The 16,911-nt window shown below is 41.1% G+C and overlaps 1 protein-coding gene across 1 annotated transcript in view; it reads left to right on the top strand.

Moving 5' to 3' along the window:
- The first annotated feature begins 1,019 nt into the window (after nt 1-1,019).
- The window catches only part of PDE7B (phosphodiesterase 7B), a 190,115-nt gene continuing 174,223 nt past the window's right edge, over nt 1,020-16,911 (top strand). Inside the window, exon 1 of the mRNA XM_032214809.1 lies at nt 1,020-1,422. Coding sequence (XP_032070700.1) covers nt 1,402-1,422 — 21 coding nt within the window. The 5' untranslated portion in view covers nt 1,020-1,401. The remainder of the gene's footprint in view (nt 1,423-16,911) is intronic.

Genomic DNA, 16,911 nt, shown 5'->3' on the forward strand with positions numbered 1-16,911 from the left:
TTCTTCTTCTTCTTCTTCTTCTTCTTCTTCTTCTTGTACTTTCCTTGTCTTATTTACAGTAAGTGCAATGATGACCCTTTCCCATTTTGTAACACAAAACATTTTCTACTGGAATAAAGCCACACATCCTGGTAAGGACAAATCCCTCACTGCAATAATAGGAAGATTTGTACTGCCATCTGGGATTTTTCTCCCACTTCTCATTCTACCCTATTTCCTAGTCTTCCGTTGAATTAATATTGATTCTGCTTAGCTTTTGGGGACCACCCAATGCCCTCTAGGCTGGCATGCACAAAACAGACTTTAAATAAATAAACAAAGACATAACCTGTTATTTCAAGGGAAAGGGACAGTACTTTTAAAACATAGCGACTGACTGATATCCCACAACAACACCTGGGAAACAGAAGTACATAAAACAAGGTGAGATATAATCAGTGAGAACAGATCCTGATTTACCCCTGAAACTCCTTCCGAATTTTGATTGAGCCTCTGCAACACGCATGTTGACATCCTGGTCTTTCTGGCAACTTTGGTCTATGCAACAGCAGATGATGATGATGATGATGATGATGATGACGACGACGACGACGACGACGACGTCTATGGTGATTCTCAGTAATCCAGGTCATGGTTGTTCCAAAGGTGATTTTTTTTTCCAAGAAGCAACTGGACTTTCTGGTTTTTGTTTGAAGATGTTTCGCTTCTCATCCAAGAAGCTTCTTCAGCTTCAGATAACAAGCCAAACGCCTTCAAAGAAAAACCTGGAAGTCCAGTTGCCTCTTGAAAAAGCACCTTTGGGGTGATGATGATGATGATAATGACATTAATAACAATAACAACGAAGGCTCCAGTTTCTATCTAGGGTGGAGTGGTAGCTTGCCTGCCGAAATCACAGCCGCTGCATTCTTCCCATAGTAGTCCTTTAAAATTAATAGCACATGCAGAGGAAAAACTAAACCCCTTTGACGTCACTCTTCCAACGAGGAAACATAAACAGAAGAGGCTTCGCTGCCGCTGATTGGCCGGGCGCGCTGTGCCTGTGGCAGTTGACAGCACCTCCCAGCCAGGCACAGCTCGGCCTTCGCCGCTCAGCCAGCCCGAGACTGCGCCAAGCCCCGCGGAGCTCTTCCCCAGTTCTCTCGCCCGGCCGGGAAGTCTGGCTCTTGAAGCAGCGGCTGCTGTTCCGCGTGTGTCCCGCTCGGGCACTTTTCTCTCCTCCCTCCTGCCTTTCTCCGGGCCAATGCGCACCTTCCGCCGTCCCTTGGCGCGTCTCCCCGAATACTCTGCCTGAGACTGGATGCGAGCTTCGGGACCATGCAGGTCGGGGCTTCATGAACAAGCTGCTCCGCTTCCACTTTTCGAGGCATTCAGAGGTCACCGAACTGCCACTATGGTTAAATGTCTTGTTTAATGGTTGAGGTAAGTACTGGCGAGCCGAGGAGGCGGCACGGTTGGTGGTGGTGGGGGGGGGGGGGGAGACTGCAGTTGCGCAAAGTTAATTGAACGAACTTACAATGGTATTTGGAAGAAAAGAGTTGGCGGGCTTTGCTGTGAAACAGGGTCCCTTCCATCCCACCTGTCTTCCTTCCTCCTCTTCTCCCTCCCCTTCTCCTTCCTTCCCTCCTTCTCTTCTCCCTTCCTCCTTCCTTCCTTTCCCCCCTTCTTCCTCCCTTCCTTCCCTCCTTCTTTCTTTCCTTCCCTCCCCTTCTACTCCTTCCTTCCTTCTTTCCTTCCTTCCTTTCATCTTTCCTTCCCTTCTCCTACCTGTCTGCCTGCCTGCCTCCTTCCTTCCCTCTCCCTCTACTACTTCTTCCCTTCTCCTTCCTTCCTTCCTCCCTCCTTCCCTCTCCCTTTACTCCTTCTTTCCTCTCCTTCCCTTCTCCTTCCTGCCTCCCTTCCTCCTTCCTTCCCTCTCTCTCTCTACTACTTCCTTCCTTTCCTCCCCTTCTCCTTCCTGCCTTCCCTCTCTTTCCCTCCTTCCTTCTTCCCTTCCTGCCTCCCTCCCTCCTCCCCTTCTACTCCTTCCCTCCTTCTTCCCTTCTTCCTTCCTTCGTTCGTTCGTTCCTTCCTTCCTTCCATGTGCCTGTAACCAGAGGCCAGGAATCCTGGAAACGTGTACGAATTGCATGAGAAAAATCGAAGCAGGGGGCTCCCCTTCTCTCCCCCCCCCCCCTTCACCGGCCAGCTTCCTTCAGTAACGTGTAAAGAAGTGGAGAGTCCCTACAGCGGCTGGACGCGATGAGCCGTTTTTTAACTCGGAAGAATCGCGTAGGGTGTTGCGTCTCGAGCATCGAGGGTTCTTGTAGTTTTGGTTTGCAAGGGGGGGGGGAGTTACAAACGCCCGGGTGTTCTCCACACTTCCCCGACGAGGCGGCTGGCAGTCCTGTTAATATTTCACCTCGGCGTTCCTAGCTCGGAGAGCTGGCTGGCGTGGGAGGGGGCGACAAGCTACAGAAGGGAGCCTGGAGAAGAAAGTGAGGCAGCGCCTCTCCGGACTGGCCACCACCAAAGGGCAGCCTGTAGCCTCCACTTGGACGACTGTTGCAGCATTGAAATGACCTGCGTGTGCCGCAGGAACCCGAGCTACGGTTAAAAACAGAGCCCACATTGTTCCGGGCGGCCAGCGTGCATTTGGAAGAGCGACTCGCACGGAGAGACGCGTGTTTAAAATCTCGCCCCAGTAGCCAGTGGCGGACTTGTGTGTGCGCGCGCGTTTTAATTAAAAGATTGCAGGTATAACGTCTGCAAGAATTGAATAACGTGCGCGCGCTTGGTGGTGGTGGTGGAAATGCTTTTTTTTTTTTAAGTGTCTTGTTTCGGTTGCTTCTTGTAAAGGGGGAGGGGAGGGAGGGAAAGACCAGAAGGATTTGCCGAGGTTCACCCTAAGAATGCACTTTGAAGGCTTACTTGAGGGGGGGGGGAGTTATCCCCGCTTGAGTTCATCAGGACTAGCTTAGAAACGGCAAAATATTAGCTCCGAAATGCAGACTATTTGCTATGTGCTGTGAATGGACAATTTGCTATTCTGCAGTACCTGGTGGGAAAAACAACTTTATGCACATGCATAACTGCAGCTCCTCCATTTCCTTTGCTGTATCTTCACTGATGGCTGTAGGGACAAAGGAGCTGCTGTCACTAATGCTTTGCTTAATGACACATTTCACACGTTGTGCTGGGGAATTTCTGTCTTTCTGTCTTGGAGGAGCAGCCCACAAACCATTGTGGTTAGTGGAAATGTTGGCTAAAACTTATCACCTCTTATCTCCCAATATTCCCCTTTTTTCTTTTCTTTTTGCCACATTGGAAAACGATTTTCAACCCTGAATTTATTGTATTAGCCAGGTACAGAAATTCAAAACAGTTTTTCAGGCATAGTGTATATCTGCGGCTATTACATATAAAAGCTACATGTTCATCTTGGATAATTGCTTTGTACAGGTCTAAAATAACATAGAAAAACCAATGGGAGAAAGAAAGAAGAATCCCAACTTTCTGGACTTTTGGAAGAAGTCTAGTGTCTGAGATCCCAGCTTGCTAGCGTGTTCTCTCCCTGCAGGATAAATATCCCTTATGCAAGTCTAAAGGATGCATGTGACTAATTCTGAAGGTAGAAGACTGTCAGTCAGATGAGAATTCTCCCTTACCATTCAGATCTCTGGATTACCTGAAGCCTTAGACAATGACATTTATTTCTAACTAGTGCTGAAGCACTAACTGCCAAGGTGGCGCAGTGGTTAAATGCAGCACTGCAGGCTACTGCTAGATCAGCAGGTCAGCGGTTCAAGTCTCACCGGCTCAGGGTTGACTCAGCCTTCCATCCTTCCGAGGTGGGTAAAATGAGGACCCAGATTGTTGGGGGCAATATGCTGACTCTCTGTAAACCGCTTAGAGAGGCCTGAAAGGCCTATGAAGCGGTATATAAGTCTACTGCTATTGCTATTGCTATTGCTATTTAAGTCTTGTTGAAAAGAAAGGTAAAGGTTCCCCTCAGACATATATGCTAGTCGTTCCCGATTCTAGGGGGCGGTGCTCATTTCCGTTTCTAAGCTGAAGAGCCAGCACTGTCCGAAGACATCTCTGTGGTCATGTAGCTGGCATGACTAAAGGCTGAAGGCGTACAGAACACTGTTACCTTCCTACCAAAGGTGGTCCTATTTTTCTACTTGCATTTTTACAAGCTTTCGAACTGCTAGGTTGGCAGAAGCTGGGACAAGTAACGGGAGTCCGTTAGGTGGCACTAGGGATCCGAACCACCAAACTGCTGACCTTTCTGATCAACAAGCTCAGCATTTTAGCCACTGAGCCAACACGTCCCTGTTGTTGAAATCAATGGAACTTAAATTCCTCACAACGAGGAAGAAATTTCTGGAGAAACAGAGACAGTAGCATGGCTTCCTCTGATCTAACATAACATCCAGTACAATTTAGCTCATGAGAGAATATTATTTCACTGTCTATTTCTTGGTCCTCTCCAAGGGAAGCAAATATCTGCAGAGAGAGGCAAAGAAATATTGCCGTATCATGGGTGAAGGACAGATCACACTGCAGGGGAGACAGAAAGACTTCAAAATGTAATGTGTAAAGGTTTCCATATGACATGTAGTTCTTGTAACAAGTAGTTTTAATTTCCCCCCAGTTTATTTCCTTTCATTCATTTAGGGAAGTTCTCATTTACTCCAGTGCATGGAAGGTTCTCATTTAGTCGAAAGGATCATCTTCTTCAGTGCTGTCCTATGTCTTAATACTCTACTTTATGCACTTATATTTGCATGTTTGTTCAAAACATTGGGGGGAAACTCCGTATTCTGTACATTCAAGAGTATGGGAAATCCTTGACTTACGACCATAACAGAATTTCCATTGCCAAGTAAGCGGTTTATTAAGTGAGTCACACCCGATTTTACAACTTTTTTTTTGGCCATGGTTGCTAAGTAAATCATTTCAGCTGTTAAACGAATCATGCAGTCATTAAGCAATCCATTTTTCCCCATTGACTTTGCGTGTTGGAAGCCTGCTGGAAAGGTCACCAATGGTGATCACATGACCCTGGGATGCTGCAACAGTTGTGAATACATGTTGGTTATCAAGCGCTTTAATTTTGATAACATGACACTGGGGATGCTGTGACTGTCACAAGTGTGAGGACTGGTCATAAGTCATTTTTAGCGCTGTTGTAACTTCGAACAATGGTTCAAATGGTTGTAAGTCAAGAACTATCTTTAATAATTTTTAAAAGTTCATAGATGGCAATCAGACTTACTAATGTGTGTATTGAATACAGCAACAGGAACAAAATTACAAAACAAAATTACACTTTACTGGGCCCCCAAGGCTGCTTTTCTCAAGAGGCAATGAGACTTTCTTGTTTTTCTTTGAAGATGTTTCGCTTCTCATCTCATTCAGTTCAGAACTGAAGAAGCTTCTTGGATGAGAAGTGAAATATCTTCAAAGAAAAACAAGAAAGTCTCATTGCCTCTTGAGAAAAGCACCTTCGGGACAACCATAACCTGGATGACTGAGAATCTCCACAGCCACTTTACTGGGACCTCAAAAGCTAATTTGTGTTTGAAAATATATTCGCCTATACCCTGTGCTGTTATTCATTTCCTTGTGTTTTTTTCATTTATATCTCAGGTAAACAGATGATAAAGACCTAATATGTCAGCCCATATTTTGAGGTTGATGTCTTTTTTGTCAGTAACTTCTAACTAAAACAATCATACCAACAAATGAAATAAGTAGCCATTTTAGGCTGTTTCCGAAGTACAGAAGTTTTTTTGGGGAGGAGGGGCAAAATTAAACAGTGCAGATGAAATAGGGAACAAAAACTGAGACTTCATAAAAAAGAAATTAGGTGGAACAAAATCTAGCAGATTGGGTTTTGATTTTCAGACTCCAGAACTTCCAAACTCATGATATATTCTGCTACAGCCATTAATGTTAACATCCTTATACTGTGGTCTTTTCCTTCTTGTTCTTTGATTCAACAGTTTTCAACTCATGTTATTTGTGAAAGGAAAAAACAAAAAAATTTGCCATAATAAATATACCATGGCCTTAATGTATGCTTGTGTTAAATATTAAATATGGTTTTTGATCAGCAAATATATAAAAGATAACACCAACAGAAGAAGAATTAGTCATTCATGTATTTTACTGGAATTCCTGGTAACAACTATAGCAATAAAAAGAAGCTTCACTTACTCTTATAATCTGATCTTAATTACCAGTATCTCAGATGTCAAAGGTTATAAATAGATGCCAAGTTATTGCTTTGGTTATCCATTGACTTTATTGTGTTTCTTTCTCATTTAAAGAACGTCTCCTTGTCTAACTTTTTTTAATATTAGTCATTAGCTAAGTCACTGGTCACCCAAACTAATTCATCCTATTTATTACTTTTTGAGGCATCTAACTGATTGATTGATTGATTGATTGCATGCTATCAAGTCATTGTCAACTTTTAGTGACAACATACATAGGTTGACTTGGCCATCCATCCTTCTGAGGTCGATAAAATGAGGACTCAGATTGTTGGGGGCAATATGCTGACTCTGTAAACCACTTAGAGAGGGCTGTAAAGCACTACAAAGTGATATATACGTGTGCTATTGCTATTTTATCCGTGATGATCTATCTGTTACCTGGTCCTTCAGATCTTCCAGTACCTTTGTAACTGAGACTATCCATGTTGCTGCTAAATATCTTCTTCCCTTTCTTCCCACCTTTCCAAGCATCATCTTCCAGAGAATCTTTGCATAATGCAGCCAAAGCAGGATAATTTGACCTCAGCCATTTGTTCTTTGAGTGAAAAGTTTGGTTTGATGTCTATTTGATGATTCATTTATTTGCTTTCTTGGCTATCTATGGCATTCCAACACCAAAGTTCAAATCAATACTTTTCCTATCTTGCTTCTTCAAAGTCCAATTTTCGCTTCCATAGGGTGTCTCAGGGAACACCATAGCTTGCATAATTTTGATCTTATGGATATAGACCTATCATAACATTTCAATGCTGAATATTGAAGGATCCAAGCAAAATCTTAAAATATACAAATAAATATATATTTGTAGAGGTAGATTTAGTATAGCCTAGACTTTTATATTGGATTGGGTCATTTTCAGAGGCTTCCTTCGGTTCTCTGTGAGGAAGTGGATAGATTCTAACTTTACAAATGTATATTTATTTGTGTGGTTTGCTTTTTGATTAGGTAGTTGCAACCCCATCTAGTCATACCTTCACAATCACCCCCTCTACATACTAGGAAAAAAAATAACAAATTGGAAGAAATGTTTTGATTCTTCCTTCTTTTTGTTGGCAGTGATCATATGTGCTCTTTTGGGAGGAAAATGCTTCTTCCAGCTTCAATGTTAGAAAAAGGGGACAAAAGGGGGAAAATTTCTCAAATATTTGTGAAAATAAGTCATTTAAAAAAAATTAAACTGAATAAAGGTTCCCCTCGCACATATGTGCTAGTCATTCCCAACTCTAGGGGGCGGTGCTCATCTCCATTTCAAAGCCAAAGAGCCAGCGCTGTCCGAAGATGTCTCCGTGGTTATGATTAAATGCCGAAGGGGCACGGAAAACTCTTACCTTCCCACCAAACCTGGTTCCTATTTTTCTCCTTGCATTTTTTATATGCTTTCAAACTGCTAGGTTCGCAGAATCTGGGACAAGTACCGGGAGCTCACTCTGTTACGTGGTGGTGCTAGGGATTTGAACTACCAAACTGCCGACCTTTTTGATCAACAAGCTCAGCGTCTTAGCCACTGAGCCACCGTGTCCCTGAATTAAACTGAATAGGGCAGTGCAATTCGAAAGTATCAGGAAGGAAATAGCTTCTCTGCCTATCTCTGTTGCTGGTAAAAAGAAAGTCCTGTTAGCTGCCTCCAGAAATACAGCTCTCCTTGTGTTCAAACAAAATCTAGCAGTTTATGCCTGGAGAGATTAAAGGGCCATTGTGGTTGTGTCTTCTTCTCCCAGTATTGAACAATTCACAGCAACTCTTATCAGAATGGCCATTGGGAAAGGATACTAAGAGTTGTTATTCAGAAGACCACAGATTTCCCACCCTACTGTAAATGATGAGAGAGTCAGCCTATTTACTAAGACAGCAAGAATTGTTGGGCTGAAACCAGAAGCAAGTTAAGAACTGACAATGCAGAGAAGTTTACACGATCCATTTAAAAACTGGAAACCAGACTTCAGCTTTTGTTACTAGTTTTAATGCATTTTGAATTAGCATTATACCGATGGCATTATTATTAGCAAAGGGGGTTTGAATACGTTAATCTGATAAACAGAAGGATTTAGTATTAGATTAAGATTACCTCCCCCCCCCCCCCCGAATATCTATGGTAGAAAGTTTACCGACGCAAAGGTTGAGTGAGTGGATGTGAAAAGTCAGGAAAGACATAAACAAGAGCCTAGAGTAATTTTCTATGCAAATGACATTGTGCTGAAGCACTTTCAAATGAAAATTGTTCAAAGTGGCATGCAAGAGAGAAAACAAGGTCAGTACTATATAAGAAATAATAAAAGTGTCATTTGCAATGATCATTAATGTATTCCGGAAATTAAATTTTGCCAAACTGTTAATTCAGTTTCAGATGTATAGCATAAAAGTCCTAATCTCTTTTTTTTAATTACTAAACTTTTAGAATTCATTTTGAAACGAAGGTTTTTGTGAAAACATGTCAAAAACTTTTGGGGCTGAACCTTGTCTATTACTTTTTAATTCAGAATAGAACTGGAAGAGACCTTGGAGGCAGTGGTGGGTTGCCTTTTTTTACTACTGGTTTGCTTGTGCATGTGTGCATGTGCCCGCAATGCTTCTGTGCATGTGCAGAACATCTGGGTGGGTGGGCAGAATCTCCCGCCGCTGCTACCATCGGTTTGCCCAATCTGGGCTGAACCAAGAGCAACCCGCCTCTGCTTGGAGATCTTCTAGTCCAACCCCCTTCTCAAGCAAGAGACTCTATACTATTTCAGTTAGGTGGTTGTCCAGTATTTTCTTTAAAACCTCCAGTGATGAAGCACTTACAGCTTCTGAAGGCAAGCTGTTCCACTGGTTAATTGTCCTCACTGTTAGGAGATTTCTCCTTAATTCTAGATTGTTTCTCTCCTTGATTAGTTTCCATCTGTTTCTTGACTTGCCTTCTGGTGCTTTGTAAAATAAGTTGACCCCCTCTTCTTTGTGACAGCCCCTCAAATACTGGAATACTGCTCTCATGTCATCCCTAGTCCTTCTTTTTTCTAGTCTGGCCATACCCAATTCCTGCAATCGTTCTTCATATATTTTTGTTTTCAGGCCCTTCAGGTCTTAGTGCTCTTCTTTGTAATTTTCCCCCCAAAACCTCAACTTGTTTGTAATGTGATGACCAAAACTGGATGTATTATTCCAGGTCTTACTAAGGATTTATAAAGTGGTAGTAATATTTCTCATGATTTTGATTCTGTGCTGCTGTTTATACAACCAAGGATTGTATTATTTTGGAGGGGTTGCTGGCACACACTGCTGGTTCATGTTTAAGTGATCATCCACTAAGTCTCCAAGATCACTCCCAAAGTTTTTGAGCCAGGTTTCGCCTAATCTGTACTTGTACCTTTGGTTTTTCCTGCCTAGGTGTAAAACCTTGCTTTTCTCCACATTAAATGTTATGTTGTTGGATAGGGCCCATTGTTAAAAAGTTTGTCAAGATATTTTTGGATCCTGAGGTTGTCTTCTGGCATGTTGGCTATTCCTACATCTGCAAATTTGATGAGTTCCCCTTCTATTCCCTCTTATAAGTCTAAATCTTAGATTAACTACTTTATTTACCAGATTAGCAAATCTCAATTTTCTTTGGAATCATTTCTGTGTTACTATGAAGCACAAAGTGAGGTCATAGTACATCTACTCATTGCATTATTACAGTTTTTATCGTTTTAGCATGGAATTATTTGCAGTCATTCTACCAGTCATCTGTTAAGGGCATTGCAGTAATAGTTATTATTTCCATTATACAATTGAAAATTAGTATGGGGAAATAGGAATTTTCCAGTCCAATTCAATGTACAGTATATCATTCCACTACTCCCTCCATACAGAATGCACTGGAAATATTTCAGAATGTCACATGTCCCATTGTCCTATTTATATTTATTTAATGATATCCACTGAGCTTCAAGTTATCTTGCATAGAACTATAACCACCAGGTGCTAAATATCTGTTTTGCTGGTTATTTATTATAAACCAATTCTCTTCCAAATGAGCATTACTCTATGTTGAAAAATTTGATGATTTAATGCATACTCATGGAAGTTGACATAATTGTAGAATTTTTATATAGGGTTATTGTCCTACTTACAGAACATTCTTCCAGAGGTTTGAAGAGTGTCATTTAGGAAAATCTGAGGTGAACATCTTCAGTATTCTGCTAAGCAAGCCATGGTTTCCAGAAAGCTAGTTTCCTGTGGTGTGTGTGTGTGTGTGTGTGTGTGTGTGTGTGTGAGAGAGAGAGAGAGAGAGAGAGAGGGAGGGAGGGAGGGAGAGAGAGAGAGAGAGAGAGAGAGACCAGGCAAAATGGTTCAGATCGGCCCCTTTTGTATGTGCCTCAATGTTGCATGCATGTGCAAATGAGTAAGGCTTTGATTGCCATGCTGCAACCAACAATAATTGTGACTTTCTGGATGATTTTACATTATGCTTTTGGAATCATTTTGACAGGATGGTCATTCTTGGGAAAATTCACTAATTCACTCTTGTCCTACATCTTCTCCATATCAGGGCTATGTCTCTGGCTGTGAATTGATGAAACAGAGAAGCTTTAGAAATGGATTTGTAACCATTTCCAGAGTGTTAGCAATCAAGAACAATTTTTTAACAACTGAAATTTATTTTCAATTGTTGTGAAAACTTCACTGCAATGAGGAAAACCAAAACCATTCAGATTTTATATAGGATAGGGCTGATTCAAGTCATCTCTTAATGTTTCGTGAAATCTAGTTTCATTCTTTCCAACCAGCAGAAGGCGCGGGATAGTTGTGCTTTTGCATTGATAGGGTGCACGTTGGATATCAGTAAGATCCACATAGGTTCTGATAACATTCAGGGGCCAGGACGATATGAAAACAAAAATTTGAAAGCATAGACATACTTTTTCACCCAAGTGGATGTAAACACTCAACAACTCTTCAGTTTCAAGGCTGCCAAGCCCTGCACAAACAGTCTGCTAGTTTGTGGGAAGCAGAGGAAGAAAAATCTGTGGGGTGAGTCACTGTAGATATTAGAGGCACTTGCTGGTTCACAGAGGCAGTGGCCAATCAGCTGTTTATTTAGCTCCATTCTTGTTTTCAATAAAGATTCTTATCTAGCTTAGCTATGTCTCTGAGATTTACTTAAATCCTGGCCTCAGAGCCTAGATGAGCTTTATAAAGTCTCAAGGTCTGTAGTTTACTGCAAGTCCTGGTGATGGGAGCCAGACAGCTTGATTTCCCACCTCGACTCCCTCTGCTATGGGAAGAGAGCCTAGAAATCAAAGATTAACACAATAGCTACTAACCGTCAGAGAACTTTGCTGACTGTTGACAGAGGCCAGTGTTAAGCTCCAGTGTCAGAATTACTGGACAGACCAGCAAACTCAGATGATCAGCCAATTAGCCCAAACTATGTTGATGCTGTTACTGCTTTAGTCAATGCAGTCTTCCAGTGTTAATAGCAATGGCACTTAGACTTATATACTGCTCCATAGTGCTTTTACAGCTCCCTTTAAGCGATTTTACAGTCAGCATATTGCCCCCAACAGTCTAGGTCCTCATTTTACCCACCTTGGAAGGATGGAAGGTTCAGTCAACCCTGAGCTTGGTGAGATTTTAACTGCCAAATTGCAGGCAGCCGGCAGGCAGCTGAAGTAGCCTGCAGTACTGCACTCTAACCACTGTGCCACCTTGGCTCTGTTAAGTACCACCTTCCTTGTCAGATATATAGGATGGGACACCTAGAGAACATATTGTTCAGCATAGAAATGGAATGTATGATACAAAACAATAAAAAATATTTAACCAAAAAACCAGCTCTCATGGAGAATATTAACGACCAGATGATGGTAAAGAAATATGATCCTTCCTGCGTGACTGAGAATCTCCTCAGGCATCCTGAGAGATTACTTAAATGAATCCAATCAAACATACAAAACAGTGGTTGTGTGTGGGTATATGCTATTGTGATTCATCTGTTCCTTCAGGCTATGGGCTACAATAAAACACATCTGACCCACCAATTCAAGGAGGGACAGGTTGATGAGATTTGAATGGAGCTAATTAATCAAAGCACTCCATAACTACATTAATCCTGGTCTGCTTTGTCATTGGTAGGAAACACAAGAAATTGCAGGAGAGTATGGATAGGAAAGGAGGATGCTGCTATTCACTCTTTTCCTCCCTTCTATCACAAACATGTGAGACTTAAGGAAAAAGATTTTTTACAGTAAAGCTATGCTTCTTTCGAAAAAAGTTGTACATATTTTAGAGACCAGAAGATGACCTTGATGGAGACTCTACAATATGCAGGCTCTACCGCCTAGCCAAAAGGAGAAACGTTTTCAAAGTTCAAAATGTCCAGATAATGTCAGAAAGCAGTTTAGATAGACACCTTCCAAACCCACTGAACTATAAGGAAGGGGAGATACAGTACAATCTACTTGCAAAATTCTGTTATTACAGCCAATTGCAATAAAAATAGTTTTACCTAACCTGTTGTTGGAAGAAATGTCCCTCTGGGTTCGTCTCTAAGTGGGAAAAAAGACACTGGAGACATGGAGGCTTCTTGGAAAGATGGTTTAATGGTGGACAGGACCACATGGCTTGAGTTCTGAACAGAAAAGGTGATCACATGCTTCAGTGTTGAGTGAAGAAAAGGAGAGAAAGAAGGGTTGAACGCTCCTGGCTTTATACTCTCTGTTCGGCCCCATCTCTCTGTTTCCTGTTCCTGTGTAAGAAATGTATTCGGATTAGTTGGTTTGGTTTGGTTTATTAGATTTATATGCCGCCCTTCTCCCAAGGACTCAGGGCGACGTACAACATTAAAGGAAACACATAATACAAAAGTTTTAAAAAATTAAATAGAATATCCCAAACAAACCAAATTAGAATTGACAATAACATTTTTTTTTAAATCGAATTAAAGTTAATAATGATTGGTTGTCAGACTCCCATGGGCCATGCAGGGCAACTCTATAGGCTTTGTTTTGAGACCAAGTTTGAGTTTCCAGATGCCATATGGTGAATGGGGTAAAGGACTAATACTATCATGCCTTAATCCCATCACTCTGGAGCTGAAGGGGAGAACTCTTTATTATGTAGAATAGACTGGCTTGGGCAGCTTAATGGGCCATTAAGAAAAGTGGTGGCTATTAAGAGTGGGACTGTTTCCTGCCTAAAAACATGTTTCTCCATTTCTGATCCAGGGAAATGTAAAATTCTGCCTTTTCAATATTTCCTAGGATATTTTATTCTTCTAGAAGAGGGCTGGGTGCTAACTTCCTACACTGTGAAATTGATTTCATGATCTGGACTACCTAGTGGGGCTGACACATATATTTATATTGTGGTGAACCTGGACATCAAACAAAAATGCCATGCTCACTGTCCCATTCTGAAACATCAGCTAAGACGTGTAGTCATAAGGAGAAGAAAAACTCCAGGCCAGCTTTAGAATTCAGATCTTCAAGGTTAGGACAGCTAAAAATAAAAAAGAGATAGACACAAGGAACTATGCATCAGCAGTTCAGCATTCTTGCAAACCCTGCAAACCCTGATTGGCACCACAATAAAACTGCAAGATTTGATAGATTCCAGGTGTTTTGGGCTTTTTTTGCCTCAATGGAACCATCCCATGCATACATGTTTCCCATATTCTGCCTGACAAACTTCCTGTTGAAAGTGTTGGCAGCTGGATGTTACATCTTAGGGCCTATCATGAGGTCCTTGAAACCTTTACAAAAGTGGTCCCCAACCTGGCAGCCCAGCTGGAGGTGGGGAGAGGGGGACTGGATTGCTTGAGTGTTGGGCTGGCACACAGACGTGTGTAGCTCAATTTATGCAAGCTGAGATGTGTGTCCATGTGCCTTCCAGCCCATCACTCATGCAAGTTGAGTTGCACATGTGCGTGTTGGCCCGATGCTTACACAGCCCACTTGTGAATAGGCTGCAGCCTGGAAGTGGGCCACGGCCCAGAGATTGGGGACTCCTGCTCTACAACTCACCAGTGGAAACCATTTGGTTTCCAACTTTATTTAGCCTTCTCATTACACTTTCCAGTAGTTTAGGATTGGACTCAAATTTTCATTGGGAGAATGATAACAAAATCTTACCTAGAATGCAACATCCACGTTTCAAAGTCTCATTACTCCTTCCTCACTGTCTCATAGCAAGTATACCCTCCTTTTTTACCTGACAGATATTTAGATGATACTAATGTGTTTTGAGAGGTGGAAACACGGATATTGTCACCCCATAAATATGGGGACTGCATAGTTAATCTTTTCCTGGACTCCTGATTCCAACAAGGCACCAGCACTCAGTGTGAAATGCATAGTTAGCCTAGCTAAAGGAATTTATCAATGAGAGCTTATAAATTAGTTTTATTCCCTCCCCACCCCTGTTCTTCTTATGCAGTGTTCTCTCCCTTTCTCTCACTCTCTCCCTCCCCCCTCTCTCTTTTAATCCAAAAGAAGACTGGTTTCCTAGGGGTAATCCATGATTACTAGTTGTTCATTTTGAGACTCTTAGAATTATTGCAGATGGCATTAATCTTCACCAAATTAGACCTCAGAGGGCATTACAAGCTGTGTTTCATGAAAGAGGAATAGGAATACATCACTGCCCATGTTAGTGGTTAAAAGAAGTTTGAAAATACAGTAATGCTATTCAGATTTAGGAACAGATGATGTAGTTTTCATATTCTTCATGGTATTTTGGAGAAGTTCTTGATTTGCTGATTTACTCTGAGGAGTCTGTCAATCATCATGTTCTGGTTTGAGCACTCTTAACACTTTCAAGAGTATAATTCCTATGTTAAGAGACAGAAATACATTGTTGACTTGCCGGTAATATAGTATTTGTGCAACTGTATTTCACTGAAAGGAATCCAGAGAGATCTAGCTAAAGTGAGATCATTTTTTAGATAGCCTGCCTCCCATCACTATTTTTTGAAAGTTGTCAGTTTTTTTCACATTATTCTTAATTGCATTTGCACTTAGACTTATATACTGCTTCACAGTGCTTTATAGCCCTCTCTAAGTGGTTTACAGAGTCAGCCTTTTGCCCCCAACAATCTGGGTCCTCATTTTACCCACCTCAGAAGGATGGAAGGCTGTAGCAACCTTGAGCCTGGTGAGATTTGATCTGCCAAACTGCTGGCAGCCAGTGATCAGCAGAAGTAACCTGCAGTACTATACTCTAATGCGCCACCGCAGCTCTTTAATTGTACAGCCACTCACGACTTATATTCCCTTTTAAGTAGAATTCCCTCTGTCAGTCTGAGCCTACTTACTCATTTGCTGTAGGGGATCATTCTAGGAGGTTTGCTGCTACCATCTGTGTCATAATTGTCAAGGTAGTTTCATTTTTGGAACATTCTTTCCTTGGAAGCTGTTACCAGCCAGAAGAAGTGATATTTTTTAACAGAGAGCTGTTGGCCAGCAAGGAAAAGTTTCAAAATTGGCACTGAAATAAGCTAATTATCCAGCAGAAATCTGAATGGGACACAGAAACTTTAGACTATCTATATAGACTTCTTATACATTTACAGAGTCAGATCAGGTGGACTTAATTTTTCCACCATTTTAATGTTCAGATCTTTTAAATTCCAAGCATGTGGGGTGATTGGGCAGATACCTTGTCATTTAAGCCACAGTACTTCTCTTCTTCCTTTGCACTCCATTCTGCATCCTAAAAACTGGTTGCCTCAGAAACAGGTATTGGAACAATTTCCTTAATTATCTAACTTTCTATACATCGGTGGCCAAACTGGGCCAGCTTGTCTACAGATCCCAAAACTTTATTTGCCCCTGGCAATGCTTGGTCCTTTGTTTCCCAACAACAGCTGGTCATATCTGGAATTTTGTGCAGATTTTGGATTAAAGTGCTACTTATCATTTCAATTTCAATCATCTCGGTTGGTTACAGCCATGCAATGTAGATTAAAACTCTAGCCCTATCTTCACTTGATTATGAAATTCACTGAGCATGTAATGCTGGATAAGAAAGCACAAGCACTACTAATGGCTTAGATGATGAAGCATCTGTAAATTTTAGTCATTAAAAATCTGTTTTGGAATTATTACTTATTCATTTTGAAAATCTGGTATTTTATTATTACATGACATCTAAAATGAGTAAATTTATGACTATGGGAAAGATTGCTTTCTGAATTAAAGGAAATAATGTATTTTAAAATTAGTTTTGTAAAAAAAAAAATCTGTCAAATGTTGTTTAATGGACTTGTTCCGTACAGTGTTAAACACATGTGGTTATTATCTGTCATCCAATTTTACATGCATTGGATCTGTTTTTCTTTTCCTAAATAAAACTGATTCATGATGTAATTCTCTCTTTTTTATATTTTTTTTATTTTTATTACATAGACAACATATGCACACAACAATAAAAAAAAAATTCTCAAAGTGCATGGCAGCCACAAACTCCCACTAAAATCAATATCATTTGAGGTAGCAGTTAACTTATTTAGAATCTGTGTTCTTTATGAAAAAAGGAATGAATAAGAAATGGGAAATAGGGTTTATAATACAGCTGGTCCTAACACACCAAATATGTTTACCGAGTTTTCCCTATCTCCAGAAACATATTCCTTATTTACATTCTCTTTGAAGAATTATTGTAGGATAGGTTATATCCACAACATTCC

The sequence above is a fragment of the Thamnophis elegans genome, chromosome 4 (assembly GCF_009769535.1).
Source record: "Thamnophis elegans isolate rThaEle1 chromosome 4, rThaEle1.pri, whole genome shotgun sequence".
Lineage (NCBI taxonomy): Eukaryota > Metazoa > Chordata > Lepidosauria > Squamata > Colubridae > Thamnophis > Thamnophis elegans.